Source organism: Capricornis sumatraensis, chromosome 13, assembly GCF_032405125.1.
Source record: "Capricornis sumatraensis isolate serow.1 chromosome 13, serow.2, whole genome shotgun sequence".
NCBI classification, from domain to species: domain Eukaryota; kingdom Metazoa; phylum Chordata; class Mammalia; order Artiodactyla; family Bovidae; genus Capricornis; species Capricornis sumatraensis.
The window spans coordinates 80,841,860-80,857,280 of NC_091081.1; the positions used below are offsets into that span (position 1 = coordinate 80,841,860).

At 42.9% G+C, this 15,421-nt stretch overlaps 1 protein-coding gene across 1 annotated transcript in view; it reads left to right on the forward strand.

The window, feature by feature from the left end:
* Window positions 1–15,421, forward strand: part of ARID1B (AT-rich interaction domain 1B) — a 419,926-nt gene that overhangs the window by 346,235 nt on the left and 58,270 nt on the right. Inside the window, exon 8 of the mRNA XM_068984869.1 lies at window positions 11,483–11,810. Coding sequence (XP_068840970.1) covers window positions 11,483–11,810 — 328 coding nt within the window. The remainder of the gene's footprint in view (window positions 1–11,482; window positions 11,811–15,421) is intronic.

The window sequence follows — 15,421 nt, forward strand, 5'->3', positions numbered from 1 at the left end:
AATAGTAAGATTCTTGATTTAATAGCACTGCTCCTGTGAGAGTTCTCACCCTACCTTGTATGCCTTTGGAAAATTGCTTACTCTCTGGGGTTTACTTTTCCTATAGAAAATGAGAAAATTAGATTGTGTTTCCTTGGAAGTTGCTTCTAATTCTAATGTTCTGAGTCTAAATTTTGCTTCGACTCCAGCACCTTTTTACATTAATGTGGCCCACTGGATCCACTGCATAACAGTTTGGATATAGTCAAGAAGGTTGTTGTTTTGGAATTTTTTGAGGTATGAATATTGAGTTTAGGTTGGACAGTTTAAACTAAGGCCGACAGTTTCCGCACATGGCGTGCTCCAACTTTGCGCCCTCAGCAGTATTCTCCTTCCAGGTGGCATCTCCGGCATATTCTGCGCCCCCACCCCCACCCCCCAGGCTTCTTGACTGACTTCCAAAGCATGGACTGAAAATCCATTTTCCGGTGCTCTTGGTTCAAATCAGAATTATTTGCTTTCCTCCTTGTATTCCCCCTGTCCTCACTGAACAAATGACAGGAAATGACAATTATAACTTGTATTACGCAATTCAAGAAATATTCTTACCTTTACCTTTCTCTCTTGATTGATCCTTTTAAACAGAGACCCAAATGAAGTACTTTTTTTTCTTTCTCTTGATTAACTACTGCAATTATTAGTAGAATATTCAGTTTCCATCTTTGTTACAGGTTTTGATGTCTGGAAAGAATCACTTGTGCAGAGATCCACAGAGTCGTTTGTCATATCTTCTCTGTTTCTAGCTAGATGGTTTTCTTCTGCGTTAATGTGTTTAAGAGATCTTGGGGGAAGATACTTTACAGTCTCTTTTTGCTAAACCTTTTTGTTGTCAGGAATAGCTTCTTCCAAATTATTAGTAACAGCAGCCAACATTTATTAAACACTACTGAGTCCTGGACTTGGTGTTTTTCATATATTGACTCATTTAACCCTCACAACATGCCATGTTATAGGTACCACTATTACTCCACTTGATAGACGAAGAAACTGAGGCATGCACCTCATAAACACCTTTGCCCAGGGTACACAGGGGTCATGCTGGGATTCAAATTCAGGTATACTTTCCCATTTGTCTTCATTAACAGGAAACCTGTAATGTCATCCCATTTTGCAAATGAGCAGGTTAAGTAATTTACCCACAGTCCCACAGCTGGTCAGTGCAGAGCCAGGGTTCAAACCGAGAAAGACTTCAGAGGCCACTTACAGAGTGCCTGCTATGTCATTTCCCATGACTTAGATACACTCCTTCCTGCTGGTTCCTTCAGTGAGCCTCTGGAGAGACAGAAGACAGACTATGAGCCTTCAAGGAGCTTTGGGGAATATAGGCTTGAGATACCCCAAAAATACTAGAGATTAAGAAAAAGATTCCTATTAAGAGGAAATTTTTTAATGTATATTAATACTATAAATTATTAAATATACAGATGGGATGAAGCCAGTCTAAATGTATAAAAATGTTTAATTGCAGTGTATTTTATGAAATAGTGCCTTTCTACCTTCAAGCAGGCACATGTAAAATAACTCCCCTTACAAAGTGTTTGCGAGTAGAGAGGGCCAGAGAGACTTGGCTCTAATAAATAAAAAGGAATTCTTTAATTGCTATGTTAATTAGTAATAAATGAATTTGTATGTGGAAAAGGGAGCCGAAATCCATTTCATCTTCATAGCCTTTCTATTTCCTAAGGACAGACACTTTCTTGTTCATATCTTCTCTAGAACAGTGTCTGTCACAGACTGTTCACAGATATTTTTTGCATATTTGTCACTAATTGCAAAAAGTGAGGTCCTAGCCTTAGTTGTGCAGGGAATTAGGAGTATTTTCTTGGGCAACTGATAGGAGTTCTGACCTGCGATTCCCCCCAGGTGTCACTCCCTGTGTGAGTGTCTGGGGCCCCCATGTACAGCTGTAGATATTGCACACGGACTCAACCTTGGTTTTATGCCTGAATTTGTATAGTCGTCTTGGGAAGCAGGGAGCTTATAAGAAGATGAGTCTGACTAGCCCTTATTCCTAAAGTACTTTGTCAGAGGGGCTTTTCAGAAGGGTTTAGAGTGCTTCCCTCTAAAATAAATCAGATGCCAGCGGAATTCTTCCTTCTCCGTCATTCATTAAAAGTCAGCAATGGCAAACTTTAAATGATACCTAGTTGAAATGAATGCAGCTCCAAGATAGTGAATTGCAGATTAATAATCTTACAAGTGTTTCAATTCAAGAGGAACAACGTATAAATGTCAACCAGTTGGCAGCCCACCAGCTACTCCAGAGAGCCTTCTAGGCCATGGCAGCCTTGGGGTCACCATGACCCACAATTTTAGTCCCCACTCTTGCTCTTAAATTAAGCTGAATTCAGCCTCTCTTCTACAGAAGTGAGGTGTGTCTGCGGCATGGATTCATTTTTACCCCCACCCCGTGGACAGTGCTGCTAATTGGAGATCTTGTTCTTAGGCTTTCCGGAGGCTGGTTTGTGTGCAGGTCAGTCCTGCATCAGTTTCACTCATTTCTCTCCTTTAACAGGTTGCAATGCTCTTGATCTGTTTGCTTCATCCTGTTATATTAACTTGATTTTTTCGTTAAATGGACAGTGCTAGGGATAAGTATTAATTCCATAGTCTGTAAGGCTTTGTTCGAAAATTTCTAAATCTTTATCTTTCTCATAGTAGGAAAAAACAAATTGTAGCAGATCACATTATAGCCAGAGGTGATTAGTGGCCTCATCTTTTGATGCTCAAATTTAGCCTTCAAGTTATAAGGTTTAAGCTTGAATTTTTCTTAGCAGACTAATAATCATTTTGACTTGTCAAAACCTGGGAATTAGGAAAGAAGGAAAATTTAAAGTACAAATCTACTTCACAGTAAGAAAGAAAAAACATACAGCAACATGAATTTTGACTAGTGTGAAGATAATTATTTCATTTTCTCATTAAAATCAACAGCACCTGGGGTGCCAGTGTCCCCTCCCCTCTCAGTCATCCCTTGAATTTGAACCGCTTGCCTGGATCAGGACCGTTGTCGATGGCGGTGTAGAAACGCAGGATGTGGACAGGCTGCTTGACTTACGTTTTAGCAAGCTGCCTTTTCCTGAGGCTCACAGCTCTGCCATTTTTAAAATTGCTTGTTTTAAAAGAAATGACTAATGTTCAATTCTGTAAGCGTTGGCACCACTGGTCCTTTCTGAAGGCTTCCTGCGCCTGCCGTCAGGTGAAGCAGATCAGAGCCCTCCCTGCAGGGGGCGCCATTCCCCCGCCATCCGCGGGTGTGCTCCGGGGCGCAGCAGCTCTGAGCCCAGGGGCGCAGCAGCTCTGAGCCCAGGGAGGATGCATGACAGGAGAGACTCTGAAAATCCTTCCTTCCTTACGATAGGATTTTTACTGTTTTATGCCAAATTTGGCTACTGAATTAAGATAATTTTATGTTTTTTTAGGTCAGTAGTTTTTCTTATGCTTTACTCTGAAATAGATTTGAATATCTGTGCATATTGAAAGTAAAAGAAGGCTTATGATACAATATACAGTAAAAAAGAATTTTGCTGATGGATAGTTATCTTATTAACATTGGAGCAGCTTCTGTCTGTTCCTTGACAGATTCTAATCATTGTTGCTGCTGCTGCTAAGTCACTTCAGTCGTGTCTGACTCTCTGCGACCCCATAGACGGCAGCCCACCAGGCTCCCCCGTCCCTGGGATTCTCCAGGCAAGAATACTGGAGTGGGTTGCCATTTCCTTCTCCAATGCATGAAAGTGAAAAGTGAAAGTTAAGTCGCTTAGTTGTATCTGACCCTCAGCGACCCCATGGACTGCAGCCTTCCAGGCTCCTCCATCCATGGAATTTTCCAGGCAAGAGTACTGGAGTGGGGTGCCATTGCCTTCTCTGCTAATCATTGTTAGCGTCCAACAGTAGTTACTGTGAATATTTTTTCCCCATAGCAACCACAGGAGATAGAGAGTTTTATATTATACCCTTTGTGCAGATGAGGAAACTGAACATTGTGGTGGCCACTGTCTTTGTGAAGGTCACACACAGGCCAACGTTTATGCCCCTGCTCCTTGAGAGCCTGTGCTCCTATCTTCTCTCCTTGCTCTGACGTCAGAACCAGCATCGGACTTGCCCATATGTTCCCAGGCCTGTGTGTACGTCAGCCTTGATGGTGGTGGTAGAGAGGCGCCAACATGCGCACACAGCTCCCTCTCCACCGCGGCTCTCCTCAGTCACCCTCTCAGGGGAGCCTGCCCTCTCCTCTCTGTCCAAGCTCTCCCTGCTCCATTTTCCATCAGAGCACTTGGCACCGCATGGCATGGTCTAGGTTTATCTATTGGCCTGTCTCCTGCCACCAGAGTGGAAGCTCTCTGCCTTTGCTCACTGCTGCATCATCCACAGTGAGCACAGAGTGGGCACAAAAGAGGCTCTTAAAAACTATTTCCTGAATGGATGGAGACAGTGTTCCAGAGGTTTAGACAGAGAGAATTCCAGAGTATTCCAGTGCTCCCTCTTGATGCTGCTTTGATGCTTGATACTTATTAGGTTGACTACTCAATGCTTAAGAATTATCTTTGGGAGATGGCACTAAGGATTGTTGTTGTCTATTTCTCTCTGCTTCTATATTTTCTGTATTGAGCCTGCATCACTGTATAATTACATTTTAAAGGAGTTAATTTTTATAACATAATGGGAGAAAGCTACCAAAAGTGAAACATTAAAGTCATACTGTAAGGTAATGACTCTTTCCATTTCTTTTACAAGCTTTATATAATATTTTATTGCTTCTGCATTTCAAGTACTTTTTAAAATGCATGTTGACCTAGGAAAAATGTGCCTCATGTATCAGTTCAAAAGATAAGTTATCTCAATTTTCACAAATAGTAGGGTTTACTGCAACTTGGGGTAAGTGAGCTTTCATATTGAATCTGTGGTCTTCTTAACTACGCAGTCAGTTTCTGTCCTAAATCTGTGCCTGAAAGCATAGCACTATGTGATCATTCTGATTAGAAAAGTGGCATTGGAAGGTTTTTGAAATACAACTTTTTTACACAGCAAGGATCTTATTTAGATGAAAAATGCTCTCAAAATTATTTGTCATTAGGAAAATGAAAATTAAAGCCACAACAGTATCCACAACACAGCTACTGGAATGGCTGATATTTTTTAAAAATTGCAATATCAAGGATGTACAGTAGAGCACTTGGAACTGTCATATGTATTACAACCCACTCTGGTCCTCTTGCCTGGAAAATCCCATGGACAGAGGAGCCTGGTAGGCTGTAGTCCATGGGGTCGCTAAGAGTCGGGCACGACTGAGCGACTTCACTTTCACTTTTCACTTTCATGCATTGGAGAAGGAAATGGCAACCCACTCCAGTGTTCTTGCCTGGAGAATCCCAGGGACAGAGGAGCCTAGTGGGCTGCCGTCTGTGGGGTCACACAGAGTCAGACATGACTGAAGTGACTTAGAAGTAGAAGAAGAGTTTCTTACAAAGTTAAAAATGCACTTAATGTACAACGTAGCAGTCATTCCTAAAGTTCACCAAGAGAGATGAAACATCCACTGGGAGATCTGTGTGCAAATGTCAGCAGCTTCAGTCACAATTGCCAGAAACAGGGACAGCCCACATGTCCACAGAAAATGGAATATTGCTCGGCAGCAGAAGGAAGCAAACTCCTGATACGCACAGCATTATGGATGAATTTCAGAAGCATGATACCGAGTGAAAGGAGGCAGACCCAGTACTGTATGAGTCACTTTACATGACATCCTGGGGAAAACAACACTGTAGGAACAGAGATCAGACCGCTGGCTGCCAGGCCTGGGGACGAGATTGACCACCAGACGGCAACTCTTTGTCCTGATAGAAATACCCTTGCCATGTCTTAGCCGTGCTGGTGGTCATAGGGCATGTATGTGTGCTAACGCATAGAAATTCTACCTCAATAAACATAACAAACGTAGCAGTAGATGTGTGTAGTAGATGACCATAAAAAGTGGTGATTTAAACCTAATTCACAAATGTGTTCATCATAATATATAGCTAATTATTCATTTTTTTCAAGTGTCTCAACTGTGATTTGTGCACCATTTTACCCTCCACAGCAAAGGGAAATAACATAGGACCTTGCATGAAGTAGTTGTTCCTAAATCATTGTTGGATGGTTGAAACCAAGAAGAAAAATAAGTGGAAACATTTAATAATTCCATAGAAGCTGTAACCTTGGAATATTAATATTAACTAGCAAATTTTAAAATTGCGGCTGATCCTCCTAAAATAATGCTGGTGATGTGAATAGAGTGTAGCTCCTGCTTCCGTTATCTGGTACTTGAATACAGCTCCCGGTGAGTTAAAATCTGAATTCATTTGGTGACCAATTTTCCAAAGCTGGTGTGCCAAGATGAACCCACTTGAAAACTGTGGGCTCTCGGACTTGGCTGCAAGGCCCGTCCTGCTGAGGTGGGCTGGCCTAGCATCTGCTGCCTTCATTGTGCTTAATGCTGGATCCATCTGTTTTCTGTCAGAGCCAGTGCCAACAAATTACTAATCTATTAGAGAAACATGGAAATAAGATTGCACTTCTCATTCCTGGCTTTTCCTCTCATATTTTGCTTGGCTTACATATTTGGTTTTTATTTATTTTGGGGAGAAAGATACATTATTGAGTAGGCAAAGTGAGGTGGGGTGTGAATCATTTTTTACTCCTACACATTTTTAAAAGATTATAGAAAAAAGATTGTATTAGTGATTATTGATAATATTATTGTTGATGATCATGGTGATAGCTATAATTTATTAGGTAATTCTATGCTTGGGACTGTACTAGTGACTTTCTGCCTATTGCCCATTAATATTGTTACTTTATCTGTCAAAACTCATGTTCCAAGAGGTTAAATAAGTTGTCCAAGGTCGTTCCCCTAGAAAGTGTCAGAACCAGTATTCAAATCCAGTTTCTACAGCCTGTGCTTTATCTGTTGGTGCCTCTTAAGCCGTTTAAAGCCTTTAGAAACCATTTTTATCCAGGCATGTGAGTTTAATGAGGAAAGTCTTTTAAAGTTTCAAGGAGAAGAAAAAGGAACTTTGTATTTCTTCCACCAAATAGAGGCCTCTATAATTAGAACATATTCCCTTGACATGTGCTTTTGAGTGCCAGTTTGTGAAATCAGCCCAACTGATTGAGGGAAAATAAGACTGGGAGCCCAGCTTTCAATGGGTCTTTCTAAGCATGAGTGCACGCATGTGTGTGGGTGTGCGTGGTGGTTGTGCTCTGATGCACATTCTCCCGGATTGCAAAATGCTTCCTGCTGTGCAATGAAGACCAGCTGTGGAACTGAGCAATGCTACTGAAACAGAGCTCTCCTCTTCTTATCACATGAAATGAATGAGAAAGATAGAAGATGGGGACGGGGGTACTGAACATCTCAGTTGTTTTCCTTTGTAGTTACTAAAATACAGCCCCTGATTGGCAGTTAAACCCAAGGTGAGGGAACCCAGAGGGACAATATTTCTCTGTTCCAAGTATGAGCAGCATTCTACTTCAGCTATAAGCAGGATTTAGCAAAACCAAGGACCTTCCTCTCATATCAAGTGCATTATGGGCTTAGTCTGCAATAACCATGTAAATGCTTGTTTTCTAAAACAAGATTAAAGTGTCATTTCATTTCCTTCAAAAGCAAAGGGTACATATGTTTTCACTGAATAAAGTTTCTTACCAAATGAGTCACTTACCAAGTGTTGAGGGAGAGAGAGTGGAAACTAGCTACAGAGGAACAGGAAGAATATGTGGATTAATTTCGTTTGCATTCAAGCTACAAATGAGTTTATTTTTAATAAAAGCAAGAGCCAAGGAAGAGCACTGTATCTCACTGATGTTATCAGACAGTCTGGAGGGAAGGGCTGAGAGGCGGATGGGGTAGGGAGGGGAGAGCCTTCCTCCTGCCACAGAGCGGAGTTTTTTTATAAAGACCTTCAAAATTGATAAACAGTGAATGTTTACCTTCTGTGTTGTGTAAGTGGCTCAGTCATGTCCAACTCTTAGCGACCCTGTGGACCCACCAGGCTCCTCTGTCCATGGAATTCTCCAGGCAAGAATACTGGAGTGGGTTGCCATTCTGTTCTCCAGGGGATTTTCCTAACCCAGGTCTCCAGACATTCTTTACCATCTGAATCACCAGTGTTTACTTACAAACAATATCAGGTTGATTATTTCTGCAGTGGCAGGGTATCTTCTTGAAAACGTGGTTTATAGTTGAGGTGCTGGCGTAAAACACTGACTCGCATGCAACTCAGGGGTGCCTGAGGTGATTTGCATCGAACTTCTGCTGCCCTTTCTCTTCCCTTTGATTTTCCTGTCCATTCCAGCTCCTCAGACAGCCAGTGCCTTGCTCTCTTGTTCCTCTCCAGCCCTTGGACTTCCAGGAATACCCAGGGGAAAGTAACTGCCACCTTTAACAGGTCACTTTCTGTGCTGATGGAGCACTTTCTTAAGGAGCTTGTCCCAAGACTGGTCTGTCACAGGGCTCAGTGGCTTGTGGCCACTCTGGCCAGCCACTGTGTTTGTAAATAAAGTTTTATTGGAACACAGATGCTCCGATTTGTGTGTGTCACCTCTGGCCACATCAAGGCGGCAATGGCGGTTTAGTTTTGACAGAGATCATCTAGCCCGCAAAGCCTAAAATACTCTTCAGCGAGTAGTACACTTCACGGACAGTCTATGTGAGAGAGTTCACGGGCAGCACCTAACAAAGAGCTGACATCAGTCACTGCTGAAAACTCGGCTGCTTACAGATTTATAGGGGCCCTTAAGAAAACCTGCTTTCACGATTGTGGTGATGCTGTTATGTCGGTGCGGTTTTCTGTTAAGAGGCCAGTCAGGGGTGCAGCTAGTGGAATACAGTGTACAGACCACGGCTCTGAGGCCTATTAGCCATATGACCTTGGGTCAGGTCACTCTGCATACCGCCTCAGGCTCCTCCTCCCTAAAGTGAGGATGCCAGTGACCAGGCTCTCTTAAGCTTGACATAAGGATGAAAGGAGGTAGTGCAAAGAACTTGGAGCTGCGGTTAACTTAGCACACAGGAAACATGAATTGCTGGCTTTTATTGTTGTTGCTGATCTATCCCAGTTTCTGCTGGAAAAACCTGAAGAAGCTCCTCCTCACCTTCAGAATACGCTCCAGCCTGGGAATCCTGCTGAGCAGGGCCCTCTTCCCTCTGCGCCCTTCTCATGGCTGCGCCAGCTCAGCAGTGCCTTACTCTCAAGTTTGCTCTCGCTGTCAGTGCTGCTGTTCACTGCCTCACCCACGGGGGCTCTCTATCCTCTTCTGCGTTACCCTCATCCCACCAGTAACCCCCGACCATTTCTGCACCCGTATTTGAGACACTTTAATGGCAACCCACTCCAGTGTTCTTGCCTGGAGAATCTCAGGGATGGGGGAGCCTGGTGGGCTGCCGTCTATGGGGTCGCACAGAGTTGGACACGACTGAAGTGACTTAGCAGCAGCACACATATTACATCATTTAATCCTAACAGCAACTCTTCAAGTAGACCAAAATAAAGAGGATCCTCTTTTTTAAAGGAAAGAATGAAACCAAGAAAAATTAAAACAACTTACCTAGGTCACATGGTTGGTATATTCACAGAGTTTTCACTCAGCCCCAGTTCTCCCAGATCCCAGAGCCTGCCCCACAAGGATTCCTGGGTCAAGACCCAACATGGTTTTTCAAAGACCTTCACTCAGTGCCGCCCCGCTCCACAGATGACCCCCTGTATCCCTCCCCTACAAGGACTTACTCTTCTTTCTCTTACACTTTCTACAGTGCATTATCTTTTCTGTTTTTGCTTTTGTATTTTTTCTTGTCTTTCTCCTGCTACTTCACCTTGTACACGCACACACACACACACACACTCTCACACTCTTACGCTGTGAACTTCTTGAGTATAGGAATTGCATTGTATTTAACCTTACATCCCTTGTGCCTAGAACAGTTACGTTATATAGATGAGATTCTTCCAGGAAGTGATAAGGACAGATGGAGAAACACTAATCCATACTCTCCAAACACGTCTCCTTTTACATATATTTCATTTCCACAGTCACTTATTAGGAGGCATCATATTTTATTGGTTAATTATATTGGTTCCATAATCATTTGGCTTGAGCTTGAATTGTAACCTACTAGCTCTTGATTTTCTTCTTTTGTCAATGCAGTCATGGTCGTGTCTATATTTCATATAACTATTGGAGGAATGAATGAAATCATAGATGCAAAACACTTAACCTGATATCTCACACATAGTGCGTGTGGTTCAGCAGTTATTGTTATCAAAGTGGCATTATACATGCCTTCAATTTACTTGACTGTAATTTATGTACCCTCAACCAAAATAAAAGGTGTGGAAGGAGAGAGAAAACAAAACTACTGAACTAGTCCAGGCCATCTACTCCAGGAGCGTGTACCCCATGTGAGCAGGGATGGGGGTGTGAGATTGCAGATGGTCATCTCAGTCTCAGACCCTGCCTGCTTCCTGTAGTGCCACCATCCTGCTTTGCTGAGTGCCATGCTTGTGCTTAAAATTTACTTAAAAGACATGGTGCCAGGTACAACCCAGCCACTTTATTTGGTGCTCAAGCCAAGAAAAACAAAAATGTCTCTAGACACCAGAGAAAAGCTGACTGGGTTGGACTCATTGCAGGTTTCTGCATGGCCCCTCCTGTGGGGTCTTGAAGGGTAATTTTGACCACATGTGCATGTTTCCTTGTACCTTCGGAACACTTTATTGTCATGTAGTGGAGAAGGCGATGGCACCCCACTCCAGTACTCTTGCCTGGAAAATCCCATGGGCGGAGGAACCTGGTGGGCTGCAGCCCATGGGGTTGCGAAGAGTCGGACACGACTGAGCGACTTCACTTTCACTTTTCACTTTCCTGCATTGGAGAAGGAAATGGCAACCCACTCCAGTGTTCTCGCCTGGAGAATCCCAGGGATGGGGGAGCCTGGTGGGCTGCCATCTGTGGGGTCGCACAGAGTCAGGCACGACTGAAGCGACTTAGCAGCAGCAGCAGCAGCAGTAATGTACTGGTGCAGTCTCAGATTGGAGTACATCTAGGGACTGGGGGCTAAAATAATTATTTTGCTTGAATTTTGGTAAGAACTGAGGTGTTGAATGAGCTGAAGCACCACTCAGCACTCCATCTGTATCCATGCAGAGATGGTTTCAGAGGTCAGCCTGGGTTTCTCTCCATGTTTCAGTGTCCTGTGTGGCTCTTTGCCTTTGGAATGTACAGAGATCATGTGTTTTGAGACAGCCAACCTCGTCAGCACCAATGGGGAAGGGTTAATGAGGATAATGACTAATATTTTGTGTTGATCACATTGTTGGACCAAAAGTACTTCCAGTGAATGTTTTCACAAGTTCAGATATTAAGAACAAGGCTCTCTAATTTGTGTTTGATTTTTGTTTAGGTAACTACTCCAGACCCCCAACATACAGTGGGGTACCCAGTGCAAGCTACAGCGGCCCAGGGCCCAGCATGGGCGTCAATGCCAACAGCCAGATGCATGGACAAGGGCCAAGCCAGCCATGTGGCACCATGCCCCTGGGACGAGTGCCATCCACAGGCATGCAGAACAGACCATTTCCTGGAAACATGAGCAGCATGACCCCCAGTTCTCCTGGCATGTCTCAGCAAGGGGGGCCAGGAATGGGGCCACCAATGCCAACCGTGAACCGTAAGGCACAGGAGGCAGCTGCCGCAGTGATGCAGGCCGCTGCGAACTCGGCGCAAAGCAGGTATGCCGTCGGGTGGGCGGTCTGCGTGGACATGTGCACACGCGCGGAGCCAGAATCAGTCACCCCGTCAGTGGGGGTGGAGAGCAGCAGAGGGCCACTGTGCTTGGCCTCCCCTTTTAAGTTACATGTTCTCTATCAGAGAGGCCAGAGCAGTAAATGATAGACTGTGTTCTACGAGACATGGAGGAAGGAATCAGTCACTTATAGGAGGTTATTTGAAATGGCTGAGAAGAGTCACCGCACCTAGCCACCCAAAGCCAGTGGTGCAGGGCGCCTCTGTGGCTCTATTTAATACAGCGAGGCCTAGGCAGGAGACTATAAAGCCTAGAAACTGGCCCAAATCTAAACATTCAAAAAGAACACCTCCTTTTTTTGTTTTTAACCTCACTGTAGAAATCCTTATGAAATAGGAACTTTGTATGTGCACATATGTGTATTGTGTGTGTTGGTCTAAATGTATACGTGTGAGATTTATTGCTTCATGTTCTTATGTTGTACTTTTATTTTTCTGGGCACATGTCCCTCTCTATCCAAACCAAAAGGCAGTTAGCAAAACAACGATTGTATTTCTGAACATTTAAGTTGATAGAGCAAGGCTTTAGCCTCAATTATTTACTTGTTTTTAATCCTGAAAAAAGTCTTGAAGTACATACTCGACCTGTTTTAAAATAATTGAATTAAAAGTTCATGAGGCAAAGTGACTATGTTTTAAAAGACTCAAATGAAAAAAATGTTTGAATTTTGTTTAACATATGTTAAGATGTTTAAAACAAAGGACACTGAAAGATATGCATTCCATGGGGTCGCAGAGTCAGACATGACTGAGCGACTGAACAATATGGTATCTTCAGGAGGAAAAATAGAAGATTCTGATTTTGTCAAGGTGGAATAAGAGCTTGTGTGTGTGTGTGTGTGTGTGTGTGTGTATAAATGTATCCTTTTGTTACTTTTCCTCTGAAGCTGCTATTTGAGAATGTTAGGGACCCTTCCAGTCTCACTATTTGCTCTACAAAATAATAAATTTCCTTTGAGGAATCAAAATGAAAGTCAAATTCTCTCTCTTACCCCTCACCCTACCTTTCTCACTCTTATCCATGTTACAGTGACTTAGAATCTTCTGAACCCTGGCACTATACCTCTGAACTGAACCTATGGCTGCAGAGAGAATGTTTTAATATACCTGTCTGTGAGGACTGGTTGGGCCCGTCCAGTTGAAGTTCTAATTTAGGTTTAAATGAGTTGTCCATTGTCACAACTCAAAAAATACACAAGTTATTTCCTTTTTAAGGAGAAAATATTTGATTGCATTTGACATGAAACCTTGAGTAGTGAGCTGGGAAGACTATAACTGTAGAGATTAAGACAGTTGTTTGATGAAAAAGCTTTGCTGTGTTCCCTTTCTGAATCAGTTTATATATAATTTTATATAAATTAATACATAAGTTTACATCCAAGCATTTTCAGTTTCTTTTTCTAATCAGTAGACCATTCCGAAGTCTTGCCTTCACGTTCTGCCCATCAGAGCTCTAATACGGAGTATCAGGCCACCCTCTATGAGCCACCACACCCTGGTGTGGAGATAATGTAATGGACAGGGGGATTCATACTTGTCTACAGAACAAATCCAAAGAAGCTGTTCTTCTGTTCTACTTTAGGCCACCATACATTAGGTCGCCTGCTTATCCCAGCCAGTCTGGGGCTGGCGGACGCCCCATGTTTTCTTCCCAGCACCCCAACTATGGCAACTCTCAGGCTCCCATGATGCACCAGCCTGACCAGTACGGGTAGGTAGCCACACACCCTGACTTGCTGCGGGACCTGGGCATTTGTTTAAACTGTTAATGAACATGCCATCTGGCTGCAAAAGGAACACCCAAAGCAGGAGCGTGAAAGATCTAAGAGAAGGTCCATCTCAGAGGGGGTTGTCTTTTGTTTATTTTTGTTTGTTTTGGGTTTTTGTTTGTTTTGTTCTGTTTCGTTTTCTCATCCTCCCCAGCAGTACTGTGGTAGTTTGGTAGAGACCTGCATGTCGCCACCCCACCCCCCACCCCCGCCACCCCCCCAATTCTGTCTCTGCATGACTTCGGCATGGCTTCTTTCCTTCGTGCCTGAGAGGGAAACAAAAACTTTTATCCATGTAAAAGTAATGAAGTCACCTGCTCCGGCGTCATGTCCCCCACCGTTGTTGTCGTGTTGTCTAGGACTTGTGTTGTGCAGCACTGTTATCATGACCGTGTTACTGTCATTCCTGCCACAACAGCGACCTGCTTCCACACCCGCCCTGAATTCAGAGAGCAGCAGGCTCATTGACGAGAGCCCCATGCAGGAGACAGGGCTGAGGTTATTAATAGGACTTGGGAGGGTCTAGTGACATCACTGAGCAAACATCTGTATCAAAGATTTCTATTCTTTCCTTCTCCCAAAGGAGGATTAGAATATCGAAGTCACCGGGAAAATACAACCAAATAATCCAACACAGGATTTTTTTCCCCAAACACAGTGTTGCCATATTATTATCAGTTTCAACACAGGAATTACATACAGCAACAAAAAGTATCTCTCTTCTTTCCTGCTACAAAACTGTAATATCAGGCTGTCACTGTCTTTAGGTTAGTAAATAATCTTAAAGTATATTATTATTGCGTGTTTAAGCAAAAATATTGTTAGTGATCTTATTTAACATATAGTAATGATGAAATTATCTCCTGTAGATTGAATTGTGTTCAGGAGCTGCTTTCAGTAGAAAGATACATTTTTGTAAAATAAAAAACAGGGAACAATCAACTAACTTTGTTTAAAGACTGAACTTACATAATTGTGTTTTCACTACTTATTATGAATGTATGACACAGCTTTTTAATGTATTAGGCAACAAGTGCAAATGATAATTTTCCCATTGAAAGTTCTAGATCCTGTAAACACGGTCCTAATTGTCCCAACAGATAAAGAGTTCTGTAAACATAATCCTAAAATTGAAATAAGTATGGAATGAGGTAAACATACTTATTTTGGAGAAATTGCCTTTCGTCTTTTTTCCTTTCTTGTGCTATGTTCAAGGTCACTTCCTGAGTTGGTAGGAAGATAAGAGGGGAGAAAAGCATTTATCATCAGCTGCTAATCCATAGGCTCTGTCCTTTACCAACTCAGGAGTCCTATTTAGACCCACAAAGCTAGTTTGGCTGGGCCTTGCCAAACCACATTAAGCAGCTGTGTAAAATGAATTTAAATGGCATGCATCAGAGTAAAATCTCTTCCACTGGGGCAGAAAATCAATGTTCGCCAACCAGCACGAGAAGATCAGATCTGCATTTCAGCCAGCAGCATCCAGATAGCTTCCTCAGAATTCAGCACCTCCTCCTTAATTAAAAATAAGGAAAAGAAAGATGTTGGCGTGAGTCCGTAAATTGTATGAAACCCACTTGGCAAAGGCTCATCCTTACAGCCCCATTCCTGTTAGCTCTAAATTTTGCTGTTTGTGTTTACACTGTTCTTTCTGAAAAAGAAAGTTTTATTTCTATTTTAAGTCTTCCTTCCTTTGCAATATATATCCTGTTGTGCCCTCCCCTATTTTTAAGCAGAAGCTTGATTGTGAGAAAGCATGTGTAGTACAT